The sequence below is a fragment of the Leptopilina heterotoma genome, unplaced genomic scaffold (genome assembly GCF_015476425.1).
Source record: "Leptopilina heterotoma isolate Lh14 unplaced genomic scaffold, ASM1547642v1 Lhet_358, whole genome shotgun sequence".
NCBI classification, from domain to species: Eukaryota; Metazoa; Arthropoda; class Insecta; order Hymenoptera; family Figitidae; genus Leptopilina; species Leptopilina heterotoma.
In genome coordinates, this window is record NW_025111038.1 from 377,546 (window position 1) to 396,393 (window position 18,848).

Sequence of the window (18,848 nt, forward strand, 5' to 3'; positions counted from 1 at the left end):
TTAAAAATAGCACTTTTTTAATTGTTTAATAACTTTGTTAATAATTATCGAATTTGTTTCTAACTTTCCAGAAATATTCCCCGTGCGAGGCTGAATAAATCCCATAAAAATTCAACTTGATCGGGTAAATAGTTTATGCATAATTCCATTTGTTAACTAAAAACATGTAATTTTTCAACGGAATTTCCCCACTTTTGGACCTGCGAATTTCGTTTTTTTTTCTTGGAGAGTACAGTTAAGGAGTCTAACTTTAATTCCATTTAAATGGGAAATTGATTTTTTTTATTTAAGTGCATAATAATAGACGTTAAAAAAGGGTATGTTTTTTTGACATAAACAAATGCACGGAAAAAAAAAGTTCCCAGATATTTCAGGAATTATTTCCTAACTCTTGGATACGTGGTAACAGCTCTGAACTAGCGTCGAACATTCAATGGTAATCAATGAATGTTTGAAAGAAATTCGGGAACTGTATTAGAAAACGCTGTAAATAGTCCAATAGTCTTTTTTTCATTTCTTTCTCATGTAAAGTCCATGGCACTGGCCGCAACTGTTTCTGAAATTTTCGGGAACTCGTCAAGGAATCTTGGTGCGCAGAAACTGTGCGCACCAGTCTCAACGTCAGTAAGACTTGCGTGCCTTATATATTTATTTTATGCTGAGGTATTTAACGCTCCTGTTTAGCTCACATGGATAAGACGCCGGACTTCTATTCCTCGGGTACGCGAGTTCTGTTCCAGCCGCCGTCGATTTTTCTCTCATATGGTTTTTTCTATTTCAGAAACTTAATAAAAAATAAAAATTGTATGTGATCTTCAAGGATAAATGTGTGTGTGTGTGCGGACGTGTCAAGGAGGAGAAGTGGGAGGGGGGAAGCAGAATCCATTTTTTCTTGCATTCGCCTAACTTTTCGATTTTCTTGAACAGTTCCCGACTTTTTCAAGAACAGTTTGCCGAGAAGTGGTGCAATAGTTATAATTTGTAAAGAAATAGTAAATGACATATTTAAACGAGGCAACCTTTAGTTCTCTGTGAACTACCCGCCGTATCCAAGAGTTAAGAACGAAGTTCCCGAATAATCTTCGAACTTTTTTTTTCCGTGTGGAATAACTCGGCCAATTTTCACTTTATCGATTTCGTGTAAAGGGCATTTGATTTCATTTGTTTTCACAAAACTTTTCCAAAAAAAAATCCGATCTAACTTCAAGAGGTGGAGAGTTAACTTTTTTAAAAAAAAAAATTCCTGACAAGTTAATTATTAATGTTTTTTATTGAAATTCGCACCACTTACAGTTTGATACATGTATTTTATGTAAAAAAATTAAACATAAGGTTTTGTGCATTTTTTTTTTAATTTATAACAAGTAAAAGTAAGTGTATCCATTTTTCAACCTCTGAACGGCGGAGTGGGGGTACTCGGAGGAGCGTGATTCTCGCCGCCACAACTGAATTCAGCTGTTCAAATTTGCAAAAATGGCCATAACTTCGTTAATTATTTACCGATTTTTATCTTTCTTTTTTTAATTTAATGTATTTTTTTACGCCGAATCCAAAAATAATTTTATATGTTTTCAAAATACAATATTTTTAATAATAAAAAAGAAAATTTTTTTAACAACAAATTTTTAATTATTATTTATTATCATATTTGACAAAAAATTCTTTTCGTACATATAATTCCATTGAATTTGAAATAATATTATGACATAAAAAAAATAAAATTATTTACTTATAAGTGTGTAGCATTGTTGTATTGATAGTTGAACAGGCGTGCATATGTGTACCTGATGCTACAAGCTTATATATATAATTAATTTTAATTTTTTTATGTCATAATATTATTTTAAATTTAATGGAATTATATGTACGAAAAGAATTTTTTGTCAAATATGATAAATAATAATTAAAAATTTGTTGTTAAAAAAATTTTCTTTTTTATTATTAAAAATATTGTAATTTGAAAACATATAAAATCATTTTTGGATTCGGCGTAAAAAAATACATCAAATTAAAAAAAGAAAGATAAAAATCGGTAAATAATTAACGAAGTTATGGCCATTTTTGCAAATTTGAACAGCTGAATTCAGTTGTGGCGGCGAGAATCACGCTCCTCCGAGTACCCCCACTCCGCCGTTCAGAGGTTGAAAAATGGATACATTTACTTTTACTTGTTATAAATTAAAAAAAAAATGCACAAAACCTTATGTTTAATTTTTTTACATAAAATACATGTATCAAACTGTAAGTGGTGCGAATTTCAATAAAAAACATTAATAATTAACTTGTCAGGAATTTTTTTTTTAAAAAAAGTTAACTCTCCACCTCTTGAAGTTAGATCGGATTTTTTTTTTGGAAAAGTTTTGTGAAAACAAATGAAATCAAATGCCCTTTACACGAAATCGATAAAGTGAAAATTGGCCGAGTTATTCCATTTGTTTATGTCAAAAAAACATACCCTTTTTTAACGTCTATTATTATGCACTTAAATAAAAAAAATCAATTTCCCATTTAAATGGAATTAAAGTTAGACTCCTTAACTGTACTCTCCAAGAAAAAAAAAACTTAAAAATTGATAAAATTCACATTCACAGTGATAAATGTTGATAAATGTAGCGTATAAACACATTTTCATAAAAAATCAAAAGTGACCACCTTGTGGCCAAAAAAGTGTCCACCTTAGGGCCAAGACACAATTTTTTAAACGTTAATGAAAAAATTTTTTAAAGCACAATATTAATAATATTCATTTGGAATATTATTGTACGATATATGTGGACGTCCACATGAAAAGGGCCCATATTGTCGGTTCCAGATTTCGAGATAATCGCAATTTAGTAATTTTGGAGCAAAATCTTAATTTCTTTTTTATTTTTTATTATCGATCTACATGTTTTGACAAGTCGAATCATGCGGTTTTCATTAATTTATATCGATAATTTAACTGTTTGATTTCATTGGTCCTTTAAAAAAATGAAAAGGGCCCATTTTGTCGGTCATTTGCAAAAGTAATCCTTATTTTAAAAATCGAGGTGTGGAAAAATTTAGAACCTCTTGATTTTTCATCTCTAAGGTGTCCTGGACTGTAAACAATTCTTATCTGAATAACTTCCGAGAAGAACCAGAGATATTGATGTTAGAGTCTTTTTTTTGTAATTTTCGAAATGAAAATTTGGATATTGCGTCATTTTTTTCATAATAGAGACTGTCAAAAATTTTTTAATAAGTTTAATATATATTCCTTTTCTTCAAATTATACAATAAAATTGTACCTTATCATTAATATTGTATAAAAATGGTTTTTTAATAGAAAAATTCTCCTTTTTAGAAAAGGGCCCATATTGTCGATTTTTAGTACTTAAGTACGAAATTTTTCAAAATTAAGAGGGGGGATGGTTTTAAAAATTTACATCCTGTTGGTTTTTTATCTTCAAGGTGCCCTGAACTGGAAACAATTCTTATCTGAATAACTTCCAAGAAGAACCAGAGATACAACAATTAGTTGGTATCGCAATCTTTAATTCTGTTTTTCTCGAAATGAGGTGTTTGGCGTTCTAAACTTTGAAATTCCGTAACTCAGCGAATTTTTAACCAAAAAAGTTCTAAGACCACTCAAAATTTTCCAAATTTTGCCAGGAATACGCCCATATAGATAACTCCAATAGTGCCAAAATGGGCCCTTTTCATGTGGACGTCCACATATAAAGATAATTATAACGATTTTTACGAATTTAAAATGGTTAATTTCGATGATTTTAACACCCTGAGAAAAAAATTTCTCGACCATTTACTCTCTAAATCTGAATATGTGAAAATTCACATATTTGTACGTTATAAGTCGTCTTCTCGATCAATAAGTGCATATACACTTATAATAAGTGAAATTTCACTCAGAATAAGTGAAAAATTCACTTATTTATAAGTGTATATGTGACGCGACACGAGAAAAGGGACCTATCGTTAAAAAAATCGATTTTGAGATTATGGTGCTATTCGACAGATTATTCTTTGCTCTTTCACGTGAAAAAATCAAAAGTTGAAAAACTTCAATAGTGTTAATAATATAAAGCCCGAAAGTTAAGCATGTACGCGTAAATACACGGGTTTTCTGCGCATGGCGTCGTTTTAAACGCTCTCCCTGTAAAATTCTCTTTTGCGGCGATAGGTCCCTTTTCTCGTGTCGCGTCACATATGCACTTATTGATCGAGAGGACGACTTATAACGTACAATAAGTGAAATTTCACATATTCAGATTTAGAGAGTAAAAACAGAAATTTTACGACGTTCACGTTTCAACGAGACTCATACGATTCCCCTCGTGAGCAATTTTGTTTATTTTCATAGGTTTGCGATATTTCTAGATTCCAATCGTTAGGTACTAAAATATGAAAATCTAATGCACACTTACTGTAATTGTTTATTATTTAATTTCTAAATGTTATAAACAATTTTTTTCTACTTCATTTACTATATGTTTTGTAAATAATAACTATTTATTAATATTATTTACCATTTTGTTGTTAAATTATTTATAATTATTGATTTACGACTAATTAATAACAATACGGCATTTATTGCGGCAATATTCTCAGCCAGCACTGGTCCAGTGCTGCGCCAGCGCTGTCTGGCAGCACTGACAGGCAGTACTTCGCCAGCGTTAGACAGCGTTATCATCCCAGAGTTATGCCAGTACTGCCAGTACTGGTGCAGTACTCCGCCAGTTGTAAATTTCCCATTGGGGCAATGGGAAATGCCAGTGTAGTGCCAATGTTCACCACTGGCTTAGTACTCAGACGATTGTTCGGCGTAGTCTAGCCGAGCCTCGACAATTAGTGCTGGCGCAGTACAGAATTTTTGTTTCGCCAAAGCTTGGATAAGCCACGGCGGCAAGTGCTGGCTGAGTATAGAAAAATTGTTCACAACGCTCTTTTCCAACATTGCTTTTTTGACATAAACTTGAAAAAAATTATAAAAAAAGTTTATGAATGATTATAAATATAAATTTATTGAAAAAATTAATATTTTACTTTTCAGTTGTTCATTTTTTATTTTTATTAAATTTAATTATAATAATTTAACATAATTGTCTAATTTTGTAAATAATAAATTATTTAAACAAATTTAAATTATAAACAAAATTTAAACTTTAATCTTAATAATAATTTGGATCCTATTAAAATACTATTATACTTCTTACTATGAATAAAAAATTATTAAAAAATTACCACGTAATTTAAGAATTACGTAAAATGTTAAATGCAATAAGTAAAGTAATTTAATTTAATTATTAAAAATTTACTTTAATTTATTTTATTTCAATTTATTATTTCTAACGTATCCCTATTTTTTTCTCATCTCTGACTCAATAATTGTATGGCTGAATGATACTGAGATGTTAATACTTTACTGTACACATGTGTCCTTAGCATAGTGGTTAGAGCGTTAGTCTGTTAGTCCGTAGGTCGTAGGTTCGATTCCGCTCGTCAGCAATTTTGTTTATTTTCATATGTTTGCGATATTTCTAGATTCCAATCGTTAGGTACTAAAATATGAAAATCTAATGCACACTTACTGTAATTGTTTATTATTTAATTTTTAAATGTTATAAACAATTTTTTTCTACTTCATTTACTTCATTCCATTGTTAGTCTCCATATTTAATACAATGTCTTTAAGAAGAGAAATATTTTATGAATAATAACTATTTATAAATATTATTTACCATTTTGTTGTTAAATTATTTATAATTATTAATTTTCGACTAATTAATAACAATACGGCATTTATTGTGGCAATATTCTCAGCCAGCACTGGTCCAGTGCTGCGCCAGCGCTGTCTGGCAGCACTGGCAGGCAGTACTTCGCCAGCGTTAGACAGCGTTATCATCCCAGAGTTATGCCAGTGCTGTCTGTCAGCGTAGCTGCCAGTACTGCCAGTGCTGGCGCAGTACTCAGCCAGTTGTAAATTCCCCTTTGGGCAGGAATCTGTGAAATTTTACTGATTCAGATTTAGAGAATACATTTACAAAAAATAAAAAACATTTATTTTGAAAGAAACTAATCGATCGTAATTGAAAACTTTCATTAATGGATTATTTAAATGTAGAAATTTAACTAAGTATTTGAAAGCCAATTTCTATAAAAAATAAAACTATAGTTTATATGGTCAAAAATTTGAACCATATTTTCAATCTCGTGAAAAAAATGATATTTATGTCAACTAATGAATGACTTGTTTTTACATACTTTTTTCTATATTTTCAAATGAGAGAAGAACACATTAATAATCATCCCTAAATTGACAAGCAGGCAGAAATACTATTCGTTTGGCAACATTGTAAATACCATTTCACAAATTCAACGAACCTATATAGTTTCCTCAAGCTATAATGAGTGGGAGTGCGAGCTGTTGTATTCACTCAAACACACGTACGTTACAGTATCGTCCACGTGAAAGAGAGAGGAGAGACTCTCTTATAAAACATGAGTAAAAAAGATGACAGTATCACGAGTGCGAGAGAGAGAATCGAAGCAAAGAGACTGTCTACGTTCTCACTGTATAAATACAAGCGGCCTCGCTTGCTGCTTCTTAGTTCTGTATTTCATGTTCGAAACGAAACGACGATTTCACGTTTTGCCCTTCCTCTTTTCAAATTCGAAAAATAAATAAAATAACAAACCCAATATTGCCCAAAATTGGTTCATTACTTTTATAAGTAAAGAATTTTTTGCCAAATGAAAAAAAATTTATTCGGTCAACCTTCAACTTGAACCGCGACAAATCGCGTGTGCGTGTATATAAATGTGTGTGTATGTGTTTGTGTTAATTGTTAGTGTGCAATTCGGAAAGTGTTTTCTACATAGCATTTCACGCTTTATGCCATTACAGCGACTCACCGATGTCGCCAACTCAGTGCATTTCACATTCGCCGATTGCGAGGTCGATCGGCGGTGAAAATATCGTTAGTAATCGATGAAAATTCCTCTCGTTCCTTTACATTCAAAATCAGGGAATAAACAATTTTTTCTCTGAATATTTTCCTTCTTTCAATATGTAAATTTATAACAATATAAAAAATTTGTGCAAAATCTAGCGAAAGAGATTTTTTCAAGTGATACTCAATCCAAGGAAAGTAATTTACAAGAAACTTATGAATTTGATAACTAAAGTAGTGAATTCGACAAAAACGAGAAAATAAGAGAGTCATTTTTAAAATAAAAAAGGTAAAAATGATGGAGTTCCTACAAAACCTACTGGAGAATATAGAAAAATTTTGATGACAGCCAATTTGCAGTTACTGAAAGAACTATTGAAATTACTGGAAACATTATGAAGTCCTTTACAAAACTAAAAAAAATACTGTGAAAAAGTAAAAAAATCAATAAATACCCTTTTGAAGTGTCCAAAGGCAACAGCATTTATTGAAAAACTACAGGAATCACTAAAAAAATACTAGAGGTACAAAAGAAGGAACTATACAGAGTTACTAGAAATATTCTGTAATCAAGAAATGATTAATAAAATTTCTAAATATACTAAAAATTACCGGGATTAAAAAAACTACCAAAATAAATATTTGATTATTAAAAAGTAGTAATCGAAATAAAAAAGATTGCGGTGAATTCGAAAGGAAAGAGATCAACATTGGGGTCAATAAATTGGATTATCCAAACGGGATTAAAGATTATTCGACTGCAATCAAGCCGGTGGTTGAAAGGTTGCAACTTGTTTGATAAAAGGCGAGTGTATATAAATGTATTAATAATCTCTATCGGTGATCGAATAAGCGAAGTTCCGTGTCATTGAAACACGTGCTTTTGTCGTTAATATATATATATATATATATATATATATATATATTTTTGTTTATGTATTAATTCCACACTTGAGGATATATTAATAAATATACGCACAGAAAAAAATTAGTTACATACGTGAGTGTTGACTTTCTATAAATAAAACATTTTTTAACATTATTTTACAAATATTAATAAAAAAAATTGAAATTTTCTTTAATTCAATAAAAATAAAATGTTCGGAAATCTAATGCAAAGTAAATAATTGCTTTAATGCATGTAGAGAAAAAGGTTGCAAAAATCGAGGAATAAAGTTCCGTTTTTTTTGCTCTTGAAAACTCTAGATTCTTTAGCGAGATTGTTGTTTGGACTAACATGAAGTGAAAAGGCGGTCGTGCTGAGAGGCTGCTTTCACCATATAACACTAATTATCAGTGTTGGAGACTTTTTAAACGTTTTAAAATGTTTTTTCATCTTTTTTTTTCTTTCTGATTAAACAAAAAAATGTTGCTACATTTAGAAGAGGAAAATAAATATTCACACTAATTAAAAATATAGTGAAGTCTAAATGTGAAACTTCGGATATTTTTAAATGCTTTTTTGAGTTGAAAAAAGTTTTTCTTGCGTAAAAGTTTTCACGAGTAAAACTCTGAGTTCTTAAGTAGAAACACACTTTCATGATGAGACACACATTAAAATTTTGATGAAGGTTATTTCATTAAGTTTCAAAGTTTTTCAATTTCATTATTTACTCTTGATTCAAATTAATTATAAAATTAAATTGAAATCAAATTAATTAACCTAGATCAATTTATTAATTAAAACCAAATGTAACAAAAATTGGTATTTCTGTCAATTGAAATCGTAGAGAAAGAAATAAAAAATTTGTTCTGTTACAACAATATTAAAGTACTGTACAACAATAAACTATATGTGAACCTAAATTTATCAATAATTTATTATTAGCGGATTATCTGTTTTACAAGAAGAAGCTACTTAATCTGTTTTTTTTCAAAGTTTACAAACATTTAGACTACAATAATATTTTTCAATTTATATTGTAAGAAACCGAGAAAATTGACTTTTCTAAACTGCACAATTTATATTTTTTTATATAACAACAAATTTCTCTTTAGTTGAAGCAGCACTTGATATAATGCAGTAACTTGTTGAAAATTTATGTTACATTTATTTTTTTATCTGTCTTTAGTTCTTTTATTGATACAATATTTCAAGTAGTCAAAAAAATAAAGATTACTATTTATTAAGTAAATTTTGTGAAAGAATTCAATATTATTTAACAGTAATAGTTGAGATTATTGAGTTTTCGTGTTCCTAAAAAACGCCTTAAAAATACGAGGTAAAAATATTTGTCACTCGTCCGATGCTTGAAATTGTTTTCTTTTAAAAAGCAATTTTCTCGGAAGTTGAGTTTAAAGCCGCTCTAAAATTGAAACCTGATTTCCCTCAGAATAATATGCGACACAAGCCGTAGAGTTTAAAAGGCGGACGAGCCTGAATAATTCTTCCCTCTACATCAATTCTTCGAGGAAGAACACATCCTCCGGTTGAATTTATTTGCCGTCGTATTATGGAAAGCAGGATGTACATCAGCGACGATAGCAACAATACTTGCCCCAAAGGCGGCAAGTTCGCATCAACAAATTCGATTCCATCCTTGGTCGAAAGTTGTCAATCAATCGACGATGGTAAAATGAAGGAGCCCGTTGTTATATTGAGAAACAATAAAGCACGTCGGCACAGTGTTTTTGATGATTTGAAAGCGAAACGTGACAGTCTCTTTCAACGTGCAAGACGTAGCAGTATATTCGAGGACAAAGAAAATTCCATGTCACATGAGAAGGAGAAGAAAAACAAGGAAAAGGATAAGAGCAAGGAAAAGGAGAAGGAAAAGGAAAAAGAGAAGCGCAGGAGTAGTGAGAGTAGTGCGAGACGTGGTTCCGTATTTTATGTGTCGCAGGATCTTCTAGAGGAGAATCGTGATATTGATCTCGAGGATCAGAAGGCGATTGATCGGGAAATGAAAAAGGGAAGAAGGAAGTCGTGGCATCCACTTGCTAAGCCTCCCAAGGCCGATCGGAAAAGGAGAAAGGGCACCACAAGTGTCCCCTCTGATGTTGGCAGCACTGAAGGCCTTCATACTAGACAAAAGAGACCATCATGGTGGAACATCTTTGTACCCGATTCTGTCGTAAGGTAAACATTATTTTTAAACCCATTTTTCTACTATTTCTTTCCAAATAACTTTACTTCTTTCTTAAATAAATGCCTAGATCAGCTCCATATCAAATCATGCAGTCAGTCCGATGATATATTGCGAATTATTTTCACAATGAAATATGATATTCTACTTGAAAAATAAAGAAATACGTATTTTTAAAATTTTTTATACGATTTTTTTTGCACTTTTTACAAATATTTTATGGTTTAAGCAAAAAAATTACTTTTTTGCAAAACAAAATGTTTCATGACCGCTTTTGGTTAAAAATAATTTCCTTATACACTGGAACCCCCGAGGTTTGGACTCCCGAAGTTTGGATTGTTTTGACATAGAGTATAGACAAAGTAGAGTGAGGGGTCGGCGGGAAGCGCGGACAAACGTTGAATTAGAAGCAGTAGCGTTTGCATAAAGTGTACCGTTTTGTGGCTCTTTTGAAAAACTTGTTAATAAATTTAATCTTGTGAATCAGTTGTTAATTATAAATATAAAAAATTAAAAACAATGTTTTTCAATTATGTTTTAATAAATTGACAACAAAATTGTCATTGAATATGTAATATTCATTAAGCGCATCTTCGTTTTAATGAAGCGTACGGCCCTGAATATTTATACTTTCAGGCGTCAAGGTGTCCCCTCCGAAGTTTGGACACCATTACATAGCAGTCCAAACCTCGGGGGTTCCAGTGTAATTGCAAACCAAAAACCTTATTTAGAAAAAAATAGTTTAAATTTAAAAATCTATTATTAATTCTAATGTTAATTAAAATTTAAAAATTAAATTATTAGTTGTTTCAATTACGATAAAGTGATTGTAAACGCATCATTTAACATGGGAAATTTATAAGTAAAAAAGAGTAAATATGCTATGAATAAACTTTCACATAAATATTCCTCTCATTAATTGAAATGTATTAAAGATGGAAACTATAATCATTTGTCTGGTTTTTTCTTGATGACATAAATCTTATTATCTTATAAACAATTTAGAGCTCTGATTTTTATATTTTATGTAGACTATATTATGCGTATTGCATCATATCACAAAGTCTCATGTAGGATTTGAAACGTAAGTTCTTTTCAGCATACAATGTAAAAGCTATTTTGATGTTTAAACGAAAAACTTTTTTAAGTCCTTAAATATTTTATTGTTTTTTTACTTGGTTAATTTCCGTAATTGAACCAATTCCACCTTCGTGTTTTACCCAACCCGTGTTGGGCCCTGGCCGGATCCAGACCGGGCTCCCCTAAAACGGGGTGAAACAATAAAAGCGGCCTGGGCCTGGTCGGACACCCTGTTTCATGCGGGGTCAGGGCGGCCCGGTTAGGGCAATTTCTGCACGGAGAACTGTCACGATTAGAACCGATTTTTAACAGAGGGATGTTCGATTTTTGAATCAAATCGTAGTTGAAACGAATCGATTCTTTAAAAAATCGATACGAAAAAATTTATAATTTATTTAATTTAACTAATAAAATGATCGATTAATTCACAACTGTGACTCGATAAAATGCTGTTAACCGGAAAAGAACAATTTATCTCATAACTAATGTTAAAAAATCTTCAGTACACAGAGAAAAATATGTCACAGGGTAACATAATGATTGTATGGGGCATATCTTTGATATGCTACAAATACGGACAGCTATTTAGATTGTATCAGTTACAATCCAGATTGTACTGAGTAACATCTTGATTGTAGTCGGTAACATAACATTTTTTACTCAGTAACTCAGTAACATAATGATGGTACCTGATAACATCTACTTCTAACCATTAAAATCCATTTCTCTCAGCCCCGGTTTCCCCTATGTTTATGTACCATACAAAAAGAAGCCACACACGCGCGTTATTTTCGTTAGTATTATGTAAATAACATCAATCAGTTAAAAACTAAACATTTAATAAACTTTCAAATTTTTTCGTATAAAATATATATATATATATATATATTTTCGTTGGAGGAGCATTGGGTCTGGGTTGAGTACCTTCTAATACTAACAAGAAAGACAATTTGACTCTCTTTTTACGTAAAAAAGGACGAGGACAGGAGCGAAGCCGGGCTCCGTGATGTTCCGTCCCACCGGGCACTTTAAAAAGGGCTTTTTTAAAGGGAATCGTTGGAGGGGCATTGGGTCCGGGTTAAGTACCTTCTAATACCAACAAGAAAGTCAATTTGACTCTCTTTCTATACGTAAAAAAGGACGAGGACAGGAGAGCCCTTTTTAAAGTGCCCGGTGGGACGGAACATCACGAAGCCGGGCAAACTAAGTTTCAGTCTGATCAAAATTTGAGTTTGGCCCCACATGGTCTTGATCAAGCACGCTTAAGCCAGACTGAGCCTTTAACTGGTTTCCTGTTTCGAACCGGGTTACGGCCAGGGTCGGAAATTTTTACACGAGCAGTTTAATTACTATTTTTAGTATATACAGAAATTTTGCGTTTTTTGCGAGTTAATCGCAAAAAACCATATTTTTGGTGTTTTTTATGGTTTTTACCATGAATATCACCGAGTAGCCAATTTTCACTATGATTTTCGTAATCAGCGTACCGAAATACATAAAGAAACTTTATTTTGTTAAAATTACATGTCCTTTTAGTTGAGAGTATATTTTAACCAATTTTTATGGTATTTTATGGTTTTTTGCATTTTTCTCGAAAACTAACAATTTTAGGGGAAAATAGTTAAAACAAAAAATGTTCATTTTTGTAAAATCTATATCTTTTGAATGAACAATATTTTTCTATACTGAGCCAGCACTTGCCGCCATGGCTTGTCCAAGCTTTGGCGAAACAAAAATTCTGTACTGCGCCAGCACTAATTGTCGAGGCTCGGCTAGACTACGCCGAACAATCGTCTGAGTACTAAGCCAGTGGTAATCATCGGCACTACACTGGCATTTCCCATTGGGTGATTCTTTTTCGAAAAAAACATATATACGGGAAATTCCACGTGAGATTATAGTCGACAGTGGGATTTTTTTTACAATAAACTTTTTAAAACTGTTTACAGCGTAGACCCTTAAATTTAAAATAAAGAACAGAAATAGATTAAAATAAAAAATTTAAAAAAAATTTTTTGTAAACATTTTTTAAAAGTCAAAAGAAAACTAAAACTTTCATTCTTTGACAACTTTTTCCTAAACTAAATATTTTCAGAATTATAAGCTACTGAATATAGGTCTACAATTACAAGTCAAAAATTTCAAAAATTCATAACTCGAAAATTTGGACAATTAAACAAAAATAAATAAATACGTATCTGTTTTTTTCGATACAGAATAGAAAAAAAATATTTTTTGCCGATTTTAAGAGGTCGACTAAAATCTCACGTGGAATTGCCCATATATATGTTTTTTTCGAAAAAAGAATCAGCTACGATTTTCGGAAATGAAAATTTTAAAATTTTGAATCTTGGGACGATTCCAGATAAAACTGCGTTAGCACAATTTTGACTCATTTTAGGTAAACCTAAAAGTGCTTGAAGACCACCGTGTTTTGAACATCCAGTTTTCTCCGTGTACATAAAACTTTGGTTATCCTTGAATCAGAACATAATTTTTTAATCGAATAGATTTCTTTACAATAAAAGAAAATATTTTTTATCAAGGGAATATTTTATTGATCCTAAACAGTATTTTGATTGAGTTGGGTGGTTAAAATTAATTAATCGGTTTTTTATTGTGACATAGCTAATTGACTATACAGTATTATTCAAATTCATATTATTACTATACCCAACGGGAAGTTGACAATGGTAACGATTGGTTCAATAATGGGCCATGCTTGGTGCCCAATGGTTTTTTCTTGGCAAAACAATTGGCAACCATCATTGGACCACCAATGGTTTAAACTTGGGATGATCACGCTACTGCCAATGATCGGTAGCCAAGCATCGGGCCAATATTAGTTGCCAAGGAATTGGCAAGGAAACAAAATCGATTTTCAAAAGCTTGATTTTTTATTGACAACCAACAAAAAACCAAGGTTTTGAAAATTAATTTTTTTAATTATTAATTTAAATTTATTTTTAAAAAATATATTTTTCAAAAATATTTTTTTTAATTAGTAGAACATATTAATTTAATTTTTCACCTCTGGTAAAACAAAGGTAAAAGACTGATAAAAATTCCCTCACCGTATCTCACAGTGGAGGGATGACGTGAATGTCTTTGCGAGAGAGGAGCAGGTACTTATAGAGCCAGTGAAACAGGTCACAAGCGAGAAGAAATCACTAACATGCACTCTGGCGGCGCTTGTCGGAAGTGGCGCAACGTTGGTTGCCAAGCGCTGTGTCGATAATGTAAATTGTAGGTACTTGTTTGTAAAGGATCCTGTATGAAATCCGTAAAGGATCTTGCAGTTTCCTCAAATAATTTATTTACTTTTATAAGTACATTTTTCTGTCCAGCAGTGTTCTAGGAGCCTTACATATCGAAAAAACAAGCATATGTATGTCAAATGTTCCTTAGCATCTTAAAAATTAAAAATTGTCATGTGTAGGATCATGCAAGTGTTCCTGTATGAAACATTGATAGCTAATATTGTGCGAGATAGTAAAATTTTTTACTAATTTTGTGAATATTTGTTGGATTAGTGCAGAAAATAGTAGATAATGTAAAAAGTTCTCCTTATTTTCGGACTTTGCAATGCGAAAGAATAAAATACGCTCGGTCTCTTCGTGTAGAAGAGTGTATAATTAAAATAAACAACAGAAAAATATCCTAAATAATGACAGAAAAAATTTCTTAAAATGTCTTGTAAACTTGCATTGCAAAATCGCTGAAAATGTTAACTGTTATTTATATAACTTAATTAAAACAACGATCATGTTTTATAATTATGGTTTATTATGTCTGTAATTAGAAAAAACAGATGTTAGGTCTCTGAAGATGGCTCCTCCAGTTTAATATTTTTAAGTTTTATTTATTGCTTTCGATTGCCCACGATTAGTCCACATATGTCCAACAAAAAAATTTTTATCAAAATTTTCCTTTTTTCTAACCCTCGGAGCACATATACAGGATCTGTGTGAACCTGTCTTTTAGTTTAAACTAAAATTTATTTAAAAAAATTTAACAATAATTAGAGGTCCTGTGACCAAAACGTAATTGTTTTAGGTTCTAGTAAGACGTACCAGTGCTCTCCAAGTATAATGTTCCATAGTCAATTGTCGCCTAGATCTCGTCAAAAATTAAAAATCACCTCCATTAACTTGCAAAAAATGCGTTTTTTTAAACTACAGTAAAGAATTTTTATTTATAATCTTTTCGTTTTTCTGAAAAATTGTGTAGGGGAGTATAGTCGAGGTTAGATCACTGTCTAGGTAGTCCATTCGCGATTTTTTGGACAAGTTTACTAGCGCCACCTACGCGCATGCTTGGCGAAGCTTTTGTCTTAGTGACACCTAACTTTTTGTTATATTCCATTTTTGGAGAATTTGTAATGTTTTTTATGACCTCGGTACAAAAATAGCTCAAAAAAAGTTTTATGCATCATGTGAAAAACCATTAATGAAATATAAAAAAAACATGGAATCTTTAAGGCAAGCATGCAGAAGTATTGTTGGATTCATGGTTGAAAAAAAATAAAGTGAAAAATCGAATCCGGAAAAGTATCTTTTTTTATTAGAACAATTCGACAATGGTGCATTTTGTCAAGGTCGGACCACCATTTATAATACATGAATTTGACAGATACTTTTTTAATAAATATACAAAAAAACATTGGTACACACACATATACTCACACATTTTGCCAAAGATATTAGAAAAATAATATTAAATCCTGTAAATTTTGTTAATTATTTCATTAAGTTAGTTTAAACTGTTACACGTTACTTTTTTGTAACAATAACGTTTTACTTTTTTGTTTTTTGTAAGTGTAATTTTTTACAAGCTGTAAACAATAAAGGATACATTTTTTAACGCTAAAAATATTATTTTATTTTTTAACGGTAATACCCTTTGAATTTCAAACATGGTCCGACCTTAACTGTAAGGGCCAACCTGGACTATAAATTTTTTTTAATCTTTATAACTTTTTCATTTTAAAACCAATCAATTTACTTTAAACAGAAAAAATGTTCCTATTAAACAGGACTTTCCAACAATATATTTAAGTTGACCAAATTCATTTTTAAAGAAAGTTATAAACAAAAGTCAAAAGGTGGTCCCACGTCGACTTTACTCCCCTACTTTTAGCATTTTTTTTCTGTAATAAAATATTTATAATGAAACTTTTTAAGTGACCCTGAGTGTGCATTTAGTTCGAAAAAAGAGGTGTGTGCTCCGAGGGTTAAAATTAAAAAATTTTTTTTTCAAGAAACCAAAAAATGATAAAAGCTAAAAATTTAATGTTTCCACAATTGTTTTCGTTTGTCGAACTCAAGAAGGCCAGAGACAGAAGGTGAAACTTCGGTAGTGGGGATGAGTCACGAGCTTGTCTTTAACCAGGCGTTTCGTTTCGAAAAGTCGTCGGCGCGGTGCTTCTGCGCACATCACTCACACATTCAAATTCTTGTATACCGTGTGTTTCACATGTGTATGATATGATTTTAATTTGAGGTTAACTTTAAAGTGCAATAGAGACACAATGTATGTCATAACGGATATATAGAAATAATGTAAGTGATTATTAAATTAAGGTTAGTTCAAAATCAATGGTAATAGAGAATTGCTTGAAAACTTCAGCAAAATTAATTAAAATATTAATGCACATTACTGTTTGAATATTAGAATTTTTACCGTTCGGTTCTCGAGATATCGTCCAAAATTTAGTATTTTTCTTAATATTTGCATTGTTTTTTTTTTTTTTTTATTGTTTATACTCCTGCCCTATTGGCCTTACGCACTTCGACAAGAGTCCCCGAGAAATACTTTTTTGGATTAAGCATAACCATTCTACATATGAAAATTCTATATATTAACCTAATTTTTGCGTCTACAGCCGACTTTTATTAGGAGTACTCGCATTTGCCTGGACCACCCGTCTAAAGGGTTTTCTTGCCAGTGGAGAGGGAAACTGTAGAAAACATCTCCTGAGTACACTCGTGCTCATTAATGCCTTCTCTCAGGGAAGGCACTAATTTGACGCGTTTTGCCCACTTTCTATATTTTTTATAGTTCGTGCCAATAATTCCATAGGAATTTTACTTTTCCATTGGCTGATTTTTTATACAATATAGATGGTAGGCAAAGTTCGTGAAATTAGTGCCTTCCCTGAGGGAAGGCATTAATGAGCACGAGTGTACAACCGGTTTATCGACAGTCGAGTTCTAATGGTGTGTACCGGACAATAATCGACGGTGCACATCATACTTAAAATAATGTACAATTTATCGTTCAGTTACAGAGAATTTTTAATTCAAAAATTAAAGTTCGATATAAATTTTTTGTTATTCCGAGTGACATAAAGAACGTGGCAACATCGCAACAGCTGCGGGAGAAATGAAGTAGCGCGAAAATTCAAACAAAAATCAAGTTTACAAATCAGCACATAGTAATCGACTGCTGTGTTGCCACGTCTCTAACTACAAAACACTACTTTCTTCAAAACATTACTAATTTTTTTAATTTTCTATTATTTACAAATTTATACGTCATAACATACACGGAGAGAAAAAAAAGTAAGCGGCTCTACCTGTCGGTAGAGCGGTTGCGTTAAATGCGAAACAGCCGTTCAACTTGAGGTTAAGCACGCTGCTTACTCTCGAGGGGAGAACGGTTCTCCTTTTTGGGAAAAGCGGGTACACTTTTTGGAAAGTAAGTGGCTCTATTTGTGTGGAGAAGAGAACCGATACTCCTCAAAAAGTATAACCGTTCGACGTTTGCGGCGCAACTGCTGCGCTTTATAAAGGGAAAACAGCGCTCTCTTGCCAAATCAAACGGCTCTCTTTTTTTTCTCTCCGTGTAAAGAATATTATTTTCATAACGCGGTGCAAAAAAGGGAACTTTTTCGCACCGCGTTATGAAAAAGTGATTTTCTATTTTATATTATAAAAATTAACTCTTTTTTGAACTTTAAAAAAAAAAGATTACTTTTGACTAGCCTCCATGAACTAACCACCTTAAAAAGTAAAATCAATATATGTACTAGTCCTGTTTACTGTGATAGCGGCATATTGATCAAAATTAAAAATGGAGTAAATATTTTCGAAAAAATTTGAAAAAATTGGAGTTTGTACCTCCTATTATGTACTAAAAAACCCAAAGTTTGAGAATTTTAAATGAATTTGTATAAGCTTGAAAAAATTTTGAGTGATTTCCAGGAAAAATTACATATATTTTCCTTATAAAATTTCAGTCGACTAGAGGCACGTGTTAATATTGTTCGATTTGCTTCACTTGCAGGAAAAATTTTTTTTAATACCTTGACTAATTATTTGGGATGAGACCAAAGATTTGGAAACATCGCCCAATTAAAAAACCACCCTAATATAAGCGTCTAAAGAAGATTTTTTGAAACATTTTTAACTTTTTAATGTTTATTTGGATAACAACATTAAACAAATTATGTTATGGAATGTTTTTAACTAAAAATATAATCTAGTTTATAAATTAGTGTCATATAAAGTTTTCCTTGTTACTTATTTGACGTTGATTTTATCGACGTAAATAGTGTGTATAGTTGTAAATTTTCCGCTTTTTTGAGTTTTCTGTTTTTTCCCAGCAGTCTGTGAAATTGAATCATATAATATAGAAGTTTGTTCTCCTCGAGTGAATCTCTTGATAGCTATTTATAATTGGTTTGAGGTAACTGTAGTTATAGTGAGAAACGAGAGAAATGTCTACGCAGTCAGAGGACAACAAACTT

The 18,848-nt window shown here is 31.5% G+C and overlaps 1 protein-coding gene across 7 annotated transcripts in view; it reads left to right on the forward strand.

Moving 5' to 3' along the window:
- The window catches only part of LOC122505416 (TLD domain-containing protein 2), a 582,826-nt gene that overhangs the window by 332,425 nt on the left and 231,553 nt on the right, over positions 1–18,848 (forward strand). For 2 of the 7 annotated variants that reach the window (XM_043617012.1, XM_043617015.1), the window contains exons 1-2: positions 6,584–7,737; positions 9,266–10,011. The exons of 3 other annotated variants lie outside the window; for them this stretch is intronic. In XM_043617012.1, coding sequence (XP_043472947.1) covers positions 9,386–10,011 — 626 coding nt within the window. In that variant the 5' untranslated portion in view covers positions 6,584–7,737; positions 9,266–9,385. Of the gene's footprint in view, positions 1–6,581; positions 7,738–9,265; positions 10,012–18,848 lie in introns of those variants that run through there. 2 more of the 7 variants (XM_043617021.1, XM_043617013.1) reach the window with 2 other exon arrangements.